This window comes from Coregonus lavaretus (assembly GCF_964263955.1).
Source record: "Coregonus lavaretus genome assembly, chromosome: 9".
In the NCBI taxonomy this organism is placed as follows: Eukaryota; Metazoa; Chordata; class Actinopteri; order Salmoniformes; family Salmonidae; genus Coregonus; species Coregonus lavaretus.
In genome coordinates, this window is record NC_139996.1 from 6,723,172 (window position 1) to 6,744,080 (window position 20,909).

The 20,909-nt window shown below is 49.2% G+C and overlaps 1 protein-coding gene across 1 annotated transcript; it reads left to right on the forward strand.

The window, feature by feature from the left end:
- Positions 1-756: 756 nt before the first annotated feature.
- On the forward strand, positions 757-18,990 carry LOC311135129 (methionine aminopeptidase 2-like; the record flags this gene model as incomplete). The annotated part of the gene is made up of 11 exons (XM_084169024.1): positions 757-958; positions 1,800-1,919; positions 2,304-2,363; positions 3,436-3,538; positions 4,811-4,972; positions 6,918-7,099; positions 7,689-7,783; positions 8,577-8,673; positions 10,782-10,885; positions 17,190-17,305; positions 18,738-18,990. Exons 1-11 carry the CDS (start codon positions 805-807, stop codon positions 18,988-18,990), a joined length of 1,446 nt encoding a protein of 481 aa, XP_084025150.1. The 5' UTR covers positions 757-804.
- Between the last annotated feature and the right edge of the window lie 1,919 nt (positions 18,991-20,909).

A 20,909-nucleotide genomic window follows, 5' to 3' on the forward strand; every position in this document is an offset into this window, starting at 1 on the left:
GTCTCCTGGTAGCGCCTCCATGCTCTGGACACTACGCTGACAGACACAGCAAACCTTCTTGCCACAGCTCGCATTGATGTGCCATCCTGGATGAGCTGCACTACCTGAGCCACTTGTGTGGGTTGTAGACTCCGTCTCATGCTACCACTAGAGTGAAAGCACCGCCAGCATTCAAAAGTGACCAAAACATCAGCCAGGAAGCATAGGAACTGAGAAGTGGTCTGTGGTCACCACCTGCAGAACCACTTCTTTATTGGGGGTGTCTTGCTAATTGCCTATAATTTCCACCTGTTGTCTATTCCATTTGCACAACAGCATGTGAAATGTATTGTCAATCAGTGTTGCTTCCTAAGTGGACAGTTTGATATCACAGAAGTGTGATTGACTTGGAGTTACATTGTGTTGTTTAAGTGTTCCCTTTATTTTTTTGAGCAGTGTATTTCTAATTATATATTGAGAGACTAGTTTCACTGTGTCGATTTGTAAATGACACTGTGATAATCTATTTGATTTAGATTATACATCATATTTCCTCTCGTGCTATAACCTGATGGAACACAAACTGCCTCAATAAAAGTTAGTAGCCTATAGACTCTCCAGAGTTTAAGCACTACACTCCTCTCTTGTCACTTGAGAAATTAAGAAAGGACGGGCTTAGTTTTCTCTATTGAGGTCAAGCAGCTGCACAAAGTGCCTAACAGCTCATTATTGGCTCAGCTGCCTGTCTGCCTCGAGCACAGTTTCAGAACGTGGCCACTGGAGGCTCCCAGCAGTTTATGCGTCACTTGATTCCGAACGCGGATCATGGCGGAGCTCGAGACGGTGCAGCCTGAACCGGAGGCGCCCGAAGTTCTCAATGGGGACGCCGAAGAGAACGAAGAGAAAGAGGACGCGGAGCCCTCGGAAACAGGGAAGAAAAAGAGAAGAAAAAAAAAGAAGAAGAAGACGGCTGTCCCAGGTAAGAAAGAATGCATGACGGTGAGGATAAATGCCGTTTTGGAAATAGCGCATTATTGAGAGGTCCCCTGTTGTGCCATAGCGTAAAAAGACCAGGAAAGATGAGAAGCATGGGACTTTATTACCTGTCAGAAAGTGCTACTGTTCCGCCGCAGCTGTCACCGCTGTCTTCACCTGGAAGTGAACGGGCACCGGTGCCGTTATGAGGGAGATGCACATCTGGAAAAGGGACAATGCCTCTCTCGAGGCTTGAAAACGCTTCTTCTATTGGTTTAATGGAATGCTGTCAAATTCGAAAATTGAAGGATGTTGCAGGAATAAGATGACAGTCATATTCCAGTACTTTTCAGCACTCCTCTTCTTGCGTTATAAAAGAGCTCCACTAGGGAGAAAAAAAAAAGTATGCTTTAGCATTAAATTAATTGCTGACAAAACTATATGACAAGCACCTTATCTTGTAAAAACACATGTGGACTTGATATTATTTTGTGGTGTGTGTTAAACTATGGATCTATATAGTCCTGTTTCTGAAGGGCTATAGATGGCATGGCATAATGCTGCAGGGTACCTACATATGCCCTTGGGATATTGATTCTAGGTATAGATACAAATTATGCATTGCTCCTGCCAAGTTCTGTTCACAGTAGATGCACTTTCTCAAAATGTATCAATTTACTCACTTTAAGTGTGTGTGTGTTGCGCACGCACGTGCGTTTGTGTGTGTGTGTGTGTGTGTATGTTGCGTGTGTGTGTGTGTGTGTTGAATGTGTGTGTGTGTTCTATGTGTGTGTGTGTGTTGCATGTGTGTGTGTGTTCGAGTGTGTGCGTGTATGACTTTGCAGCAGGGACAAATGAGTGTGAGGGGGATGGAGATACTGGAGGAGGTGTTGGTGATGTGACGAAACAGTTGGAGCAGCAAGCCCTGCCGGAGGACAAAGAGAAGGAGGAGGATGGAGAGGAGGGTACGACTTCATCTTCATCATCGTCATCATTCACCGTTCTCATACTCAACATGTGACCTGCGACATGAGTTTGGTGTCGTTCACCAACTAGTTACGTTACCTGCTAGCACTGCACTGGGTATTGTGATTGACTGAACCACTTCTCAGGTCCTCTTTCACTTTATCATCATTGTCCTTAACGTTCTCGTGTGGATCTTGAAGTCCCGATTTGCCCCTTAAACCAAACAAACGTATAATTTGACCTGTGACATGAGTTGGCGTCTGCTGCTGCGCATTACTGTAACTTCTTAAGTGCAAACAGTTAACTGCAAGCATTGTGAATTGTGACTGAATACGTCATGTGTCATGTTCGTTAAGAGAATGAAAAATGCATGTTTTGGACAGATGGAGAAGAGGGTGAAAACTCAGCAGGGAAGAAGAAGAAGAAGAAGAAAAAGAAGGGAGGTTTGTCTTCATCAGTCATTGTTTCTCCCACTGCATGGTTTCAGTTCCTTTTGTTACCACTTCAGAACCTTTCATGTTTTTTACAGATGAAACCCATGTTGATATGTCTTGAGCTGATGAGTTATCTTGTGTTAAGTTGCGTCAATTCAAATCTGGTATTAGGAACAAAAGAGGTCAATACACGTCTTCTAAAATAGACTAGTATTTTAATTAATGCAAACACTTCAATGGTAAATATGATGTTCGTATATACGGGTCCACTGAAATACCACGCAGGGCACTCAGAGAACTGATCCATTGTTCTAAGTTCTTCTTCAAATACTCTGACAGAGATAGTTCCCGCTCCCTGCTGGCCAATCAGAGTAGAGACTGAGCGTGGTTTAGACTTACTCAGCCAGTCGTTGGCGCACAGGCTGGTCCCAGTCCCTTGGCGCTTTACCGTTGCACACTGTTGCCAGGCATAAGTTGTTATCATCACACCCTGTAGAGTCATCACCCATAGACACTGTTCCCCTGTACTCCTTGTACCTACGTCCTTGGACGGTTCACAGATCACAAAGAGGCAGTGTTCGTGTCTGTGAGAAATACAAGTCTTATCTCATCCTACCCCCTAACGTTCCTCACATGAATCACAGCTTGTTATGTGAAACAATTTATATCAGTACAGTACAAACCCATTATGTTTAATCATTAATGCATTCTTTCTAAGCTAGTCATCACATCTAGAACCCCACACTTGAGAAGAGGTTTCCCCATACTAGACTGTTACAGCACCTCTATTAGTGATACAGTGCATTCGGAAAGTATTCAGACCCGTTAACTTTTTCCACATTTTGAAACGTTACAGCCTTATTCTGAAATGGGTTACATTGTCTATATTGCCATACACCCTGTAGCATGTGTTGCGACCATATGTGACCATGTGTTGCTAATAGCAACAATGTGTTGCACATCTGCAGACGCTAACCTCTCTCTTCTCATCCTCCTCTCCCTCCCTCCCTCCATCCATCCCTCTCTCTTCTCATCCTCTCCTCTCCCTCCCTCCATCTCACTCTCTCTATCTGGGGCACAGTGAAGGGGCAGACTGACCCTCCCACCATCCCTATTTGTGAGCTGTATCCCAGTGCTGTCTTCCCAAAGGGAGAGGAGTGTGAATATCCCCCATCTAAAGACGGGTATGTCACCTCTACCAAGTCCATTGGCCTTATGTAGTGTGGTGGCCATAGATCCTATGCAGTGTGGTGGCCATATATCTTATGTAGTGTGGTGGCCATATATCTTATGTAGTGTGGTGGCCATATATCTTATGTAGTGTGTTGGCCATATATATTATGTAGTGTGGTGGCCATATATCTTATGTAGTGTGGTGGCCATAGATCTTATGCAGTGTGTTGGCCATATATCTTATGTAGTGTGGTGGCCATATATCTTATGTAGTGTGGTGGCCATATATCTTATGCAGTGTGGTAGCCATAGATCCTATGCAGTGTGGTGGCCATAGATATTATGCAGTGTGGTGGCCATATATCTTATGCAGTGTGCTGTGTGGCCATAGATCCTATGCAGTGTGGTGTCCATATATCTTATGCAGTGTGGTGGCCATAGATCGTATGCAGTGTGGTGGCCATAGATCTTATGCAGTGTGCTGTGTGGCCATAGATCCTATGCAGTGTGGTGTCCATAGATCTTATGCAGTGTGGTGTCCATAGATCTTATGCAGTGTGGTGGCCATAGATCTTATGCAGTGTGGTGTCCATAGATCTTATGCAGTGTGCTGTGTGGCCATAGATCCTATGCAGTGTGGTGGCCATATATCTTATGCAGTGTGCTGTGTGGCCATAGATCCTATGCAGTGTGGTGTCCATAGATCTTATGCAGTGTGGTGTCCATAGATCTTATGCAGTGTGGTGGCCATAGATCCTATGCAATGTGGTGGCCATAGATCTTATGCAGTGTGGTGTCCATAGATCTTATGCAGTGTGCTGTGTGGCCATAGATCCTATGCAGTGTGGTGGCCATAGATCTTATCGAGGTCGCTGTGGTTTACAGTCCATCATACTTCATACTCTAAAACATAACACAAATATTGGATGTGCCTCAGTCACCCAAGATAACACTATAAAATGTTATTCACAACTATGCTGTTTTTTATTCACAATACCAGGTATCTCTTGCCAAAGAGATTTTATCTAATTGAAACCTGGTTAAATCAAGGTTAAATGAAAACATTTAAAATAAGACACACACACACACACACACACACACACACACACACATACAAACACACACACACACACACACACACTCACCCACTATGTTAATCTATACCTGCATTATAAACTGCAATGTTTGCTGCATCATTTCCTGAAGGTGTTGTTTGACATCCCAATCCCATTAGAAGATAAAGATTGTGTGTGTGTGTGTGTGCGTGTGTGTTTCCCTCCCAGGCGCAGTGCAGCCTGGCGCACCACCCATGAGGAGAAGAGGGTCCTTGACAAGGCCAACGAGGAGATGTGGAGTGACTTCCGTCAGGCTGCCGAGGCCCACAGACAGGTCCGAAACTACGTCAACACCTGGATCAAACCTGGGATGACCATGATCGACATCTGGTGAGGGTCATTCATTTACTATATCGTACAGGCCCTGGTACGAGCTGGCCTGACAGCACTGTAATGGACTTGGTTGACGTTCACTTTAGTCAAATTGTGTATTGATGTATTTGAGTAATTTGAGCGATTCTCAATCCTGCTCTCGGAGAGTAGCAGTACTGCAGGTTTTTGTCCCAGCTCAGCAGTAAAACACCTGATTTGGTTCATCAACTGACCTACTCCTTCATTAGCTGAATCAGGTGGTTCTCTGATGAGCCGGTGCTGTAGCTCCCCAGGAGCAGCACTGAGGATCATGGAGTGAGTCTGTGTTGACCTGCATGGTTAACCTGTGTTGCTGAAGTGAAAATGTCCTGAATGTGACACCTGTCCCTGTCATCTGTGGTCCCTGTCTGTCAGTGAGCGACTAGAGGATTGCACTAGGAGGCTGATAAAAGACACTGAGGCTGTATTAACTTCAACCTACAGTACATGGTTAAGCTGTATTAACCCCCTGTCCCTGTCTCTGTCCTGTATGGTCTCTCCCTGTCTGTCCCTGTCTGTCACTGTCTGTCCCTGTCTGACTGGTCTGTCCCTGTCCTGTCTGTCTCTGTCCCTGTCTTTACCTGTCTGTCCCTGTCCGTCCCTGTCCGTCCCTGTCTGTCCCTGTCCCTGGTCTGTCCCTGTCCCTGTCTGTCCCTGTCCGTCCCTGTCTGTCCCTGTCTGCCTGGTCTGTCCCTGTCCTGTCTGTCTCTGTCCCTGTCTTTACCTGTCTGTCCCTGTCCGTCCCTGTCCGTCCCTGTCTGTCCCTGTCCCTGGTCTGTCCCTGTCCCTGTCTGTCCCTGTCCGTCCCTGTCTGTCCCTGTCTGCCTGGTCTGTCCCTGTCTGGTCTGTCCCTGTCTGCCTGGTCTGTCCCTGTCCCTGTCCGTCCCTGTCTGCCTGGTCTGTCCCTGTCTGTCCCTGTCTGTCCCTGTCTGTCCCTGTCTGCCTGGTCTGTCCCTGTCTGGTCTGTCCCTGTCTGCCTGGTCTGTCCCTGTCCCTGTCCGTCCCTGTCTGCCTGGTCTGTCCCTGTCCCTGTCCGTCCCTGTCTGTCTGGTCTGTCCCTGTCTGCCTGGTCTGTCCCTGTCCCTGTCTGTCCCTGTCTGCCTGGTCTGTCCCTGTCTGTCACTGTCCCTGTCTGCCTGGTCTGTCCCTGTCTGTCACTGTCCCTGTCTGCCTGGTCTGTCCCTGTCTGTCCCTGGCCCTGTCTGTCCCTGTCTGTCCCTGTCTGTCCCTGGCCCTGTCTGTCCCTGTCTGGCCCTGTCTGTCCCTGTCTGTCCCTGTCTGCCTGGTCTGTCCTGTCTGTCCCTGGCCCTGTCTGTCCCTGTCTGTCCCTGTCTGTCCCTGGCCCTGTCTGTCCCTGTCTGGCCCTGTCTGTCCCTGTCTGTCCCTGTCTTCCTGGTCTGTCCCTGTCTGTCACTGTCTGCCTGGTCTGTCCCTGTCTGGCCTGGTCTGTCCCTGTCTGTCCCTGTCTGTCCCTGTCTGCCTGGTCTGTCCCTGTCTGTCCCTGTCTGTCCCTGGCCCTGTCTGTCCCTGTCTGCCTGGTCTGTCCTGTCTGTCCCTGTCCCTGTCTGTCCCTGTCCCTGTCTGTCCTGTCTGTCCCTGTCTGTCCCTGTCTGCCTGGTCTGTCCCTGTCTGTCCCTGTCTGCCTGGTCTGGCCCTGTCTGTCCCTGTCTGCCTGGTCTGTCCTGTCTGTCCCTGTCCCTGTCTGTCCCTGTCTGTCCTGTCTGTCCCTGTCTGTCCCTGTCTGCCTGGTCTGTCCCTGTCTGTCCCTGTCTGCCTGGTCTGTCCTGTCTGTCCCTGTCCCTGTCTGTCCCTGTCTGTCCTGTCTGTCCTGTCTGTCCCTGTCTGCCTGGTCTGTCCTGTCTGTCCCTGTCTGTCCTGTCTGTCCTGTCTGTCCCTGTCTTCCTGGTCTGTCCCTGTATACCAGTGAGCGACTGGAGGACTGCAGTAGGAGGCTGATCAAAGAGAATGGTCTGAAGGCTGGCCTGGCATTCCCCACTGGCTGCTCTATCAACCATGTTGCTGCCCACTACACCCCTAACGCTGGAGACCCCACAGTACTACAGTACAATGACGTCTGCAAGATAGACTTCGGCACGCACGTCAACGGTCAGTGGGCACACTGACACTGAGTTTCTGTTCAGTCTGTAGTTACGTTTTTATATAAAATAGACTTGCAGGCACATCAATGGTCAACACTGCCACTGAGTTCTGTCAATCAATCAAACGTATTTAGAAAGCCTTTTCTAATTCAGCAGTGTTGTCACAAAGTGCTTTACAGATACCCAGCCCAATGTCTGTATCTGGTTGCACTTGCATTTTACAGCAGTAATAGTCAAGGGTTTTGATCCCAGCGTTTTAATACCGTTACACCTGACTCAACTAATCAACTGACCTTCAACACCTTTGATGAGCTGAATCAGGTGTTTAACTGCTGAACTAGGACAAAAACCTGCAGTAGTGCGGTTCTACAAAAGCAGGTTTGAAGATCCATTTAAAAGTCTATCGCTATCTTCTGGACTTTATTTAGATATTACATATTCAAATTGTGCTGTAATCACCTGATACATTGTAATCACACTTCTTACCCATACTTTCGTAAATACCAGGCAAATACCAGGCTAAGACAGGAAGGTAAGATCTAACTTTTACCTCGTGTCGTTGCATTTGGCTGATATTCATGTTGTTGGTGTTTCAGGTCGAATCATTGACTGTGCCTTTACCGTGACCTTCAACCCAAAGTATGACAGACTTCTGGAGGCTGTGAGAGATGCTACCAACACAGGCATCAGGGTAACGCAACCCATTTATCCATTCACTATGACTTTGGTTCCGATTGTTCAGTGGGTTAGACTAGAGCATGTAAAAAAGGCAGTTCCTTTCAGCCAATCATCGGGTTTAAATGGACATTTGGGCTATGGCCCCTCCCACTCCAGGTTAGAGTGGTTATAGTTGTTGGCAGATGAAGAACCAAGTTTGGCTGCCAACCAAGTTATCTGTGTGTTTTACTTCTATGATGTGTGTGTGCAACTGTGTGGTGGTGACCAAGAGATAATAAAGCTCTGGATGTGGACACATCTGCCTGGTTCTTACCGGACCGTCTGTAGTGGCTTCGGACCAAAGTCGACCGTCTGAAGTGGGGTCAGACCAAAGTAGACCGTCTGAAGTGGCTTCGGACGAAAGTAGACCGTCTGTAGTGGGGTCAGACCAAAGTAGAGTCAGCATTAAGTCACCGAGGGCATCTACAGCCAACCGCTGAGACGGCTCCAGCTAGCCGTTTTTACAGTGCAGGCAACATCAGGGTTGTGGGTTAGACTCCCACATGGGCCACATAATACTGAATATATCTGTTAATGTTGACAGTTCTGTAATCCGCTTTGGATAAAAGCTTCTGCTAAATGACCATATTTTGGATGCTAGCTAACATCCTAAGAGGATATGTGATGTAACTCTCACTCCCCACTCGTCTGATAATGAGCTCTGTAGAGATGGTTGGTTGGTGTTTGCTTGTGTAACTGTCAACTCTTGTCTATTTGTGACCCATGTAGAGAGAGCTTGTGTAACTGTCAACTGTTTTCTGTGCCAGTGTGCAGGGATAGATGTGCGTCTGTGTGACGTGGGTGAAACCATCCAGGAGGTCATGGAGTCTTATGAGGTGGAGATAGATGGGAAAACATACAAAGGTATCAGTCTGTCTGTCTGTCTGTCTGTATGTCTCTCTGTCTCTCTTTGTCTCTCTCTGTCTCTGTCTCTCTCTGTCTCTCTCTGTCTCTCTCTCTCTCTCTCTCTCTCTCTCTCTCTCTCTCTGTCTCTCTGTCTCTCTGTCTCTCTGTCTCTGTGTCTCTGTCTCTCTGTCTCTCTGTCTCTCTGTCTCTCTGTCTCTGTCTCTCTGTCTCTCTGTCTCTGTCTCTGTCTCTGTGTCTCTCTGTGTCTCTCTCTCTGTGTCTCTGTCTCTGTCTCTCTGTCTCTCTGTCTCTGTGTCTCTCTCTCTGTCTCTCTGTCTCTGTCTCTGTCTGTCTGTCTGTCTGTCTGTCTCTCTCTCTCTCTCTCTCTCTCTCTCTCTCTCCTCTCTCTCTCTGTTTGTCTCTCTGTTTGTTTGTTTATATGGGAAAACACACTGGGCTCTTACTGTTTTCCTAATCTTTCAGTTTGCTGGTTTGATGAGAGAAATTACAATTACAAATATATTGCAGATACTGTATGTATGTACACTACCGTTCAAAAGTTTGGGGTCACTTAGAAATGTCCTTGTTTTTGAAAGAAAAGCAATTTTTTGGTCCATTTAAAATAACATCAAATTGATCAGAAATAAAGTGTAGACATTGTTAATGTTGTAAATGGCTATTGTAGCTGGAAACGGCAGATTTTTAATGGAATATCTACATAGGCGTACAGAGGCCCATTATCAGCAACCATCAGTCCTGTGTTCCAATGGCACGTTGTGTTTGCTAATCCAAGTTTATCATTTTAAAAGGCTAACTGCTCATTAGAAAACCCCTTTGCAATTATGTTAGCACAGCTGAAAACTGTTGTACTGATTAAAGAAGCAATAAAACTGGCCTTCTTGAGACTAGTTGAGTATCTGGAGCATCAGCAATTGTGGGTTCGATTACAGGCTCAAAATGGCCAGAAACAAATAACTTTCTTCTGAAACTCTTTCTTCTGAAACTCGTCAGTCTATTCTTGTTCTGAGAAATGAAGGCTATTCCATTCGAGAGATTGCCAAGAAACTGAAGATCTCGTACAACGCTGTGTACTACTCCCTTCACAGAAGAGCGCAAGCTGGCTCTAACCAGAGATAATTTGGACTCCAAACCAAAGGACACATTTCCACCGGAAATTATGTCCATTGCTCGTGGTTCTTGGCCCAAGCAGGTCTCTTCTTCTTATTGGTGTCCTTTAGTAGTGGTTTCTTCTCAGCAATTCGACCATGAAGGCCTGATTCACACAGTCCCCTCTGAACAGTTGATGTTGAGATGTGTCTGTGACTTGAACTCTGTGAAGCTTTTATTTGGGCTGCAATTTCTGAGGCTGGTAACTCTAATGAACTTATCCTCTGCAGCAGGGGTAACTCTGGGTCTTCCATTCCTTTGGCGGTCCTCATGAAAGCCAGTTTCATCATAGCGCTTGATGATTTTTGCAACTGCACCTGAAGAAACTTTCAAAGTTCTTGAAATGTTCTGTATTGACTGACATTCATGTCTTAAAGTAATGATGGACTGACGTTTCTCTTTGCTTATTTGAGCTAATCTTGCCATTATATGGACTTGGTCTTTTACCAAATAGGGCTATCTTCTGTATACCCCCCCTACCTTGTCTCAACACAACTGATTGGCTCAAACGCATTAAGAAGGAAAGAAGTACCACAAATTAACTTTTAACAAGGCACACCTGTTAATTGAAATGCATTCCAGGTGACTACCTCATGAAGCTGGTTGAGAGAATGCCAAGAGTGTGCAAAGCTGTCATCAAGGCAAAGGGTGGCTATTTGAAGAATCTCAAATTTTAAATATATTTTGATTTGTTTAACACTTTGTTGGTTACTACATGATTCCATATGTGTTATTTCATAGTTTTGATGTCTTCATTATTATTCTACAATGTAAAAACAGTAAAAATAAAGAAAAACCCTTTAATGAGTAGGTGTGTCCAAACTTTTAACTGGTACTGTATATAGAGATATTTTACTGTATATATATATATATATATATATATATATATAGAGATATAGATATATTACAGATATATTTTCTATCTATATTTTTATTTTTATTTATTATTTCCTATGTAGTAAAGCCAATCAGGAACCTCAATGGACACTCCATCGGCCAGTACAGGATTCACGCAGGCAAGACTGTCCCCATCGTCAAGGGAGGAGAAGCTACCAGAATGGAGGTGGGTACTGACTGGTGACTGACTGATGACTGACTGGCGACTGACTGGCGACTGACTGGCGACTGACTGGGTACTGACTGGGTACTGACTGGGTACTGACTGGTGGCTTCTTTCGCTCATTTGTACAGAAGGCTTTTCAGATGTTACCTTAGTACAATGTAGTCAAACTTCTTCTTCGTCTTCGTCTTATTTCATTCCATCATGTCTGCAACAACAAACTCAAGGTACACATCTCTTGCGGGTTCATTCTGTTCAAGTGAAATTATATATAAAAAATAACAAATCCTTGAGTAGCCTATAATAAAACCCTTAAGTAAGTGTAATTGGAAGGAAATCTCTAGAGTTACAACGAGGTGTCGAGATCAGCTCAGATTAACATCTCACATGTATACACACACACACACACACACACTCCAACACTCCAACACCTTAGTCACCTCCTTCAGTTCTTTAATTACACCTTTAATCACATTATTGCACTTTTAATCACATTATTACACCTTTAAGCACATTATTGCACCTTTAAGCACATTATCAGCCAGAAGCATCAAGTAGCATGTAGCGCGCGCCACTTGATGAAACTCCAGCTCCTTAATTGCATCTCTAAGCGCATCGAGTTCTCACCACTCAAAGTCCATTAATGACCAGTTACCTCACTAAAGGAGATATCGCCTAGATACCTGCGACATATCTTCAGAGATACCTAGATACCTGTATAGATACCTGAGGATCTAAGTATATTGCCCAGGCAGGGACCATATTGGTGAGGTCACAGAGGTCAATTAGCCTGGTACCAGATCTGTCTGCGCTGTTTTGCCAACTCCTAAGGTGTGACAATGACCACATGAGTCGGTAAGACAGCACAAACAGATCTGGGGCTTCAGGCTAGAGGTCTGTAGCCGATTAACCACCCTCACACACACAGCTGCAATGCTTAACTCCGTTTGGACAGAATGTAACATTTTAATTGGCGGGCTGCTGAGTGGTGCATTTTACTGATGTTTCCAGCGAAGCCAGGTGCCAGGTTTGAGGGTTTTCATTTTAGCTGGACTGAGTGGTGGTGTGACAGGGCCATCACCCTCTTTGTATGAGAGTGTGTGTGTGTGTGTGTGTGTGTGTGTGTGTGTGTGTGTGTGTGTGTGTGTGTGTGTGTGTGTGTGTGTGTGTGTGTGTGTGTGTGTGTGTGTGTGTGTGTGTGTGTGTGTGTGCAGGCTTGGGTGCCAGCGTGTGTGTGTGTGTGTGTGATCATAGTGCTCTCTGTTCTGCTGGAGTGTCAGCAGGGCATGCTGTGAAGCGTCTCTCACTGAGTGATTATCTGAGCAGAGAGGAAGGGTGTCAGTGTTATCAGCTAATACACAGGGCCTTGAACTGCCTGATATTATGGTGCTTTTCTATTGAGACTTACCCCCACACCAGTGGGCCAGACTTACCCCCACACCAGTGGGCCAGACCTACCCCCACACCAGTGGGCCACCAGTGGGTCAGACTTACCCCCACACCAGTGGGCCACCAGTGGGTCAGACTTACCCCCACACCAGTGGGCCACCAGTGGGTCAGATTTACCCCCACACCAGTGGGCCAGACTTACCCCCACACCAGTGGGCCACCAGTGGGTCAGACTTACCCCCACACCAGTGGGCCACCAGTGGGCCAGACTTACCCCCACACCAGTGGGCCACCAGTGGGTCAGACTTACCCCCACACCAGTGGGCCAGACTTACCCCCACACCAGTGGGCCACCAGTGGGTCAGACTTACCCCCACACCAGTGGGCCAGACTTACCCCCACACCAGTGGGCCAGACTTACCCCCACACCAGTGGGCCACCAGTAGGTCAGACTTACCCCAGCACCAGTAGGTCAGACTTACCCCCACACCAGTGGGCCACCAGTGGGTCAGACTTACCCCCACACCAGTGGGCCACCAGTGGGTCAGATTTACCCCCACACCAGTGGGCCAGACTTACCCCCACACCAGTGGGCCACCAGTGGGTCAGACTTACCCCCACACCAGTGGGCCACCAGTGGGTCAGACTTACCCCCACACCAGTGGGCCAGACTTACCCCCACACCAGTGGGCCACCAGTGGGTCAGACTTACCCCCACACCAGTGGGCCAGACTTACCCCCACACCAGTGGGCCAGACTTACCCCCACACCAGTGGGCCACCAGTAGGTCAGACTTACCCCCGCACCAGTGGGTCAGACTTACCCCCGCACCAGTGGGTCAGACTTACCCCCACACCAGTGGGCCACCAGTTGGACAGACTTACCCCCTCACCAGTGGGACAGACTTACCCCCACACCAGTGGGTCAGACTTACCCCCACACCAGTGGGTCAGACTTACCCCCACACCAGTGGGCCACCAGTGGGACAGACTTACCCCCACACCAGTGGGCCACCAGTGGGACAGACTTACCCCCACACCAGTGGGACAGACTTACCCCCACACCAGTGGGTCAGACGTACCCCCACACCAGTGGGCCACCAGTGGGACAGACTTACCCCCACACCAGTGGGTCACCAGTGGGTCAGACTTACCCCCACACCAGTGGGTCAGACTTACCCCCACACCAGTGGGCCAGACTTACCCCCACACCAGTGGGCCACCAGTGGGTCAGACTTACCCCCACACCAGTGAGCCAGACTTACCCCCACACCAGTGGGCCAGACTTACCCCCACACCAGTGGGCCACCAGTGGGTCAGACTTAACCCCACACCAGTGGGCCAGACTTACCCCAACACCAGTGGGCCACCAGTGGGTCAGACTTACCCCCACACCAGTGGGCCAGACTTACCCCCACACCAGTGAGCCAGACTTACCCCCACACCAGTGGGCCACCAGTGGGTCAGACTTACCCCCACACCAGTGGGCCAGACTTACCCCCACACCAGTGGGCCACCAGTGGGTCAGACTTACCCCCACACCAGTGGGCCAGACTTACCCCCACACCAGTGGGTCAGACTTAACCCCACACCAGTGGGTCAGACTTACCCCAGCACCAGTAGGTCAGACTTACCCCCGCACCAGTGGGCCACCAGTGGGACAGACTTACCCCCACACCAGTGGGCCAGACTTAACCCCACACCAGTGGGTCAGACTTACCCCAGCACCAGTAGGTCAGACTTACCCCCGCACCAGTGGGCCACCAGTGGGACAGACTTACCCCCACACCAGTGGGCCACCAGTGGGTCAGATTTACCCCCACACCAGTGGGTCAGACTTACCCCCACACCAGTGGGCCAGACTTACCCCCACACCAGTGGGCCACCAGTGGGTCAGACTTACCCCCACACCAGTGGGCCAGACTTACCCCCACACCAGTGGGCCACCAGTGGGTCAGACTTACCCCCACACCAGTGGGCCAGACTTACCCCCACACCAGTGGGCCACCAGTGGGTCAGACTTACCCCCACACCAGTGGGCCAGACTTACCCCCACACCAGTGGGCCACCAGTGGGTCAGACTTACCCCCACACCAGTGGGCCAGATTACCCCCACACCAGTGGGCCACCAGTGGGTCAGACTTACCCCCAAACCAGTGGGCCAGACTTACCCTCACACCAGTGGGCCACCAGTGGGCCAGACTTACCCCCACACCAGTGGGCCAGACTTAACCCCACACCAGTGGGCCAGACTTACCCCCACACCAGTGGGCCACCAGTAGGTCAGACTTACCCCCGCACCAGTGGGTCAGACTTACCCCCGCACCAGTGGGTCAGACTTACCCCCACACCAGTGGGTCAGACTTACCCCCGCACCAGTGGGTCAGACTTACCCCCACACCAGTGGGTCAGACTTACCCCCACACCAGTGGGCCACCAGTGGGACAGACTTACCCCCACACCAGTGGGCCACCAGTGGGACAGACTTACCCCCACACCAGTGGGACAGACTTACCCCCACACCAGTGGGCCACCAGTGGGACAGACTTACCCCCACACCAGTGGGCCACCAGTGGGACAGACTTACCCCCACACCAGTGGGCCACCAGTGGGACAGACTTACCCCCACACCAGTGGGCAAACAGTGGGCCAGACTTACCCCCACACCAGTGGATCAGACTTACCCCCACACCAGTGGGCCAGACTTACCCCCACACCAGTGGGCCACCAGTGGGTCAGACTTACCCCCACACCAGTGGGTCAGACTTACCCCCACACCAGTGGGCCAGACTTACCCCCACACCAGTGGGCCACCAGTGGGTCAGACTTACCCCCACACCAGTGGGCCAGACTTACCCCCACACCAGTGGGCCACCAGTGGGTCAGACTTACCCCCACACCAGTGGGCCAGACTTACCCCCACACCAGTGGGCCACCAGTGGGTCAGACTTACCCCCACACCAGTGGGCCAGACTTACCCCCACACCAGTGGGCCACCAGTGGGTCAGACTTACCCCCACACCAGTGGGCCAGATTACCCCTACACCAGTGGGCCACCAGTGGGTCAGACTTACCCCCAAACCAGTGGGCCAGACTTACCCTCACACCAGTGGGCCACCAGTGGGCCAGACTTACCCCCACACCAGTGGGCCAGACTTAACCCCACACCAGTGGGCCAGACTTACCCCCACACCAGTGGGCCACCAGTAGGTCAGACTTACCCCCGCACCAGTGGGTCAGACTTACCCCCGCACCAGTGGGTCAGACTTACCCCCACACCAGTGGGTCAGACTTACCCCCGCACCAGTGGGTCAGACTTACCCCCACACCAGTGGGTCAGACTTACCCCCACACCAGTGGGCCACCAGTGGGACAGACTTACCCCCACACCAGTGGGCCACCAGTGGGACAGACTTACCCCCACACCAGTGGGACAGACTTACCCCCACACCAGTGGGCCACCAGTGGGACAGACTTACCCCCACACCAGTGGGCCACCAGTGGGACAGACTTACCCCAACACCAGTGGGCCACCAGTGGGACAGACTTACCCCCACACCAGTGGGCAAACAGTGGGCCAGACTTACCCCCACACCAGTGGATCAGACTTACCCCCGCACCAGTGGGTCAGACTTACACCCACACCAGTGGGTCAGACTTACCCCCACACCAGTGGGTCAGACTTACCCCCACACCAGTGGGCCACCAGAGAGCCAGACTTACCCCCACACCAGTGGGCCACCAGTGGGCCAGACTTACCCCCACACCAGTGGGCCACCAGAGAGCCAGACTTACCCCCACACCAGTGGGCCACCAGTGGGCCAGACTTGCCCTCACACCAGTGGATCAGACCTACCCCAACACCAGTGGGTCGGACTTACCCCCGCACCAGTGGGTCAGACTTACACCCACACCAGTGGGTCGGACTTACCCCCACACACCAGAGGGCCAGACTTACCCCCACACCAGTGGGCCAGACCAGTGGGTCAGACTTACTCCCGCACAAGTGGGTCAGACTTACCCCCACACCAGTGGGTCAGACATACACCCACACCAGTGGGTCAGACTTACCCCCACACCAGTGGGTCGCCAGTGTTTTAATGTTAATGTTAGGTCTAGTGTAATTGTGTTTCCATCAGGAGTGTGACACTAAAGACTTGGGGTGAGCAGAATCTTCAATAGAATAGATCACACCCAGTGTATTGTGTAAGAACACTATAAGAGATGGAGTTACTGTAATGAACACTATAAGAGATGGAGTTACTGTAATTAACACTATAAGAGATGGAGTTACTGTAATGAACACTATAAGAGATGGAGTTACTGTAATGAACACTATAAGAGATGGAGTTACTGTAATTAACACTATAAGAGATGGAGTTACTGTAATGAACACTATAAGAGATGGAGTTACTGTAATGAACACTATAAGAGATTAAATAGTAACTGTAATGAACACTATAAGAGATGGAGTTACTGTAATGAACACTATAAGAGATGGAGTTACTGTAATGAACACTATAAGAGATGGAGTTACTGTAATGAACACTATAAGAGATGGAATTACTGTAATGAACACTATAAGAGATGGAATTACTGTAATGAACACTGTAAGAGATGAAGCAGTTACTTTAATGACATCGGCATATATTGAATCCTCTGGAAAAACGGTTGCTCATCTATGATGTAGATTCTTGTAAAAAGGAAAAATATAATCTCTAAACATCTACATTAATTACCAGGTTTTCAGGGACATAAAAAGTGCTGTGAGTTTCTCTCCCTTTTTCCATCTGCCAATAAAGGCTTTCAGTTTGAAGGACTTTGGTCTTATGTAAGTTGCAGATGGATTACGGTCAGTATCAGTTGTTTCTAGGATTTGCTGAGTTCACTGTGTCCTCCTCTACCCTTCTGCTCCACAGGAAGGTGAGGTGTACGCAATCGAGACGTTTGGCAGCACTGGGAGGGGAGCTGTTCACGGTGACATGGACTGCTCGCATTACATGAAAAACTTCAACGTTGGACACGTGCCAATAAGGTCGGTCGCTTGGTTCGGTCGGTGCTCACTGAGTGCGAGCCTCACCTGATTTTAATGGTGATGATGATACAGAACATCGATGCTAAGTAGAATTCTATACTGTAGATGTCATTCTGTTCGCCATCAAGGACGATGGAGGGCGAATGACCCTGCTAAGGCTGACCCCCTCCAACGTGCTGATTCTTACAGTATACACCTGAACTGAATACTACTGTACTAATAAAAAAAATAACCCATAAACTACAGATGAAAATTAGCCAGCTGGCTAAATCTGGCACATTTACAGAAATGTTGATCAATGTGGATTGTCCCTATGCACTGCTCTCATAATCCTTACTGCACTGAAAACACCATCCTTATCTCTCTTCCCGCCTCTCCTCTGTGTCCCCGCCTCTCCTGTGTCCCCGCCTCTCCTGTGTCCCCGCCTCTCCTCTGTGTCCCCGCCTCTCCTCTGTGTCCCCGCCTCTCCTGTGTCCCCGCCTCTCCTCTGTGTCCCCGCCTCTCATCTGTGTCCCCGCCTCTCATCTGTGTCCCCGCCTCTCCTCTGTGTCCCCGCCTCTCCTGTGTCCCCGCCTCTCCTCTGTGTCCCCGCCTCTCCTCTGTGTCCCCGCCTCTCCTGTGTCCCCGCCTCTCCTCTGTGTCCCCGCCTCTCATCTGTGTCCCCGCCTCTCATCTGTGTCCCCGCCTCTCCTCTGTGTCCCCGCCTCTCCTCTGTGTCCCCGCCTCTCCTCTGTGTCCCCGCCTCTCCTGTGTCCCCGCCTCTCCTCTGTGTCCCCGCCTCTCCTCTGTGTCCCCACCTCTCCTCTGTGTCCCCGCCTCTCCTCTGTGTCCCCGCCTCTCCTGTGTCCCCGCCTCTCCTCTGTGTCCCCGCCTCTCCTCTGTGTCCCCGCCTCTCCTCTGTGTCCCCGCCTCTCCTCTGTCCCCGCCTCTCCTCTGTGTCCCCGCCTCTCCTCTGTGTCCCCGCCTCTCCTCTGTGTCCCTGTGTCCCCGCCTCTCCTCTGTGTCACCGCCTCTCCTCTGTGTCCCCGCCTCTCCTCTGTCCCCGCCTCTCCTCTGTGTCCCCGCCTCTCCTCTGTGTCCCCGCCTCTCCTCTGTGTCCCCGCCTCTCCTCTGTGTCCCCGCCTCTCCTGTGTCCCCGCCTCTCCTGTGTCCCCGCCTCTCCTCTGTGTCCCCGCCTCTCCTCTGTGTCCCCACCTCTCTTCTGTGTCCCCGCCTCTCCTCTGTGTCCCCGCCTCTCCTGTGTCCCCGCCTCTCCTCTGTGTCCCCGCCTCTCCTCTGTGTCCCCGCCTCTCCTCTGTGTCCCCGCCTCTCCTCTGTCCCCGCCTCTCCTCTGTGTCCCCGCCTCTCCTCTGTCCCCGCCTCTCCTCTGTGTCCCCGCCTCTCCTCTGTGTCCCCGCCTCCTCCCATTGTGGTGTGTGTGTCCGTGTTCCAGACTCCCCAGAGCCAAGCATCTGCTCAACGTGATAAATGAGAACTTCGGGACGTTGGCGTTCTGCCGCCGCTGGTTGGACCGGCAGGGAGAGAGCAAGTACCTGATGGCCCTGAAGAACCTGTGTGACCTGGGCATCATAGACCCGTACCCGCCGCTCTGCGACACCAAGGGCTCCTACACTGCCCAGTACGAACACACCATCCTACTCAGGCCCACCTGTAAGGAAGTGGTGAGCAGGGGTGATGACTACTGAGCACGCTCCGTGGGCCAGCTGGCCTCGAACCAGGAAGAACCGGAAGAGGAAGAATGAGAGAAGATAAATCAGGGTCATGTTCATTGGATCCCATACCACTGCTCTATTCACCACATGCAAATTCCAGTCCGTTGATGTCCCTTTAATAACGTTTCTTATTGGACAAGTCTAGGTAGTCCCTCTGTGTTTCAGTCCGTTTTCTTTCAGTTTGGTGCCTAATGAACACCATCCCTGAAATCCGTAATCGACTGATGATAACATTTATGCAACGTTATTATTGTGATGTAATTTTAAAGTTGCTTGAATCCTACCTTCTGTACCTACCTTCAAGGGTTTTAGCAAGAGACTGTTGTCATGGCAGGACCTTATTACTTATTACTTAACATATGTATTAATACAAGTATTATTTAAAAGGATCAATCCAATAAAAAAGGGCATATAAAAAGCAAGAAATATAATCATCATTTTCTTTATTATACTTGCTTGATTCCTGTATTGCTTATTTAGGATCAAATGAAATATGCAAAATTACTCCCTATGTTTTGGCTGGACACCTCAATGTATTACTTAATAATTCAAAGCATATTCAATGCCTTGAAAATAACCTGTGATATGACTATAATAATGCTATGAAATTATTTATATCTCTATATTTTGTTTCTCTGCCCCTATTTATTTTTAGGTGATTTTTAAAAAAATTAATAAATTGTATTGTTACAAATCTTAAACCTGTTTTTGTTAATTGTATTCATGTTTGAATGTAAAGTGATCATGCCAAAGCCAAAGATTCAAATTCTGGATTAGAAGTGTTCTGTTCTCACTTTTAACCAAAGGAGGGCGATATTATTATATACATGCAGGATGTACTCCAGTGGTTTCAGTGGCAAGACAACTAACAGGAAAACACATTAAAATTGAGCTTCAAAGATGTACTGAACCGTGTCAGAACCTAATTCCTACAATATGTAGGACATAATCCATAGGCTTATTTATTAAATGTAATTCATACATGCATGTCAGGCATCACACATAGACAGACACACAGATGATATTATGATATGTCCCTTTAAAGCTGGAGTTCATTGATTCCATATGATATCTGTGCATTCACCATCAAATACAAATTGTAGCTCATTTATGTAAATCTAATGAAAATGTAGGTCATAAACAAACCATAGACATATTTATAACAACTAAAACTTACAGTTACAGTGTGTAGCTAAGGAGGGCCTAGGATTATGATGATGTGATATGTGACGTGTCCCTTTTCATTCATGGATCTCATACCTCTGCTCTATTCACCACATGCAAATTCCTCTAATAAAGTATTTGGGACAAGGGCGAAGCAGTCGGATGATGTCACAGTGCAGGAATGCATCATGTTTCTTCGGCCAGCAGCTACTGACCTGGCTGCTCCTTAGGCAGTGTTTACACAGGCAGCCTAATTCAGACCTTTTTCAGATCTGATCTGATTGGTCCAAAGACCAAATTGTGAAAAAGAATATCAGAATTAGGCTGCCTGTGTAAACACAGCCTTAAAGACAGCAACACAGACCTATTCTTAACTAGGCTTCCGTCCCAAATAGCACCCTATTCCCTATATAGTGCAATACATTTGACCAGGGCTCTGGTCAAAAGTATTGCACTATGTAGGAAATAGGGTGCCATTTGGCACACAGCCTAGGTCTGGGTCAAATATGTATTGAGCCTCTCCAGATCCAGATCTGACACAGTGACGTCAATTCATCCCTTCCTTTCTAGGTTAAGTAGCTCCATGTTTATTTTCGGATTCAGGGGTTGTTGGGTTGTTTACCAATAACACATGGGGTCATTTTCCGTCGTCCCTAACAACAACAACCTGATATAGAGTGGAATTGGTGATGCAGTGAAGGATAAACTCATGTAAACTCAGTTCACCT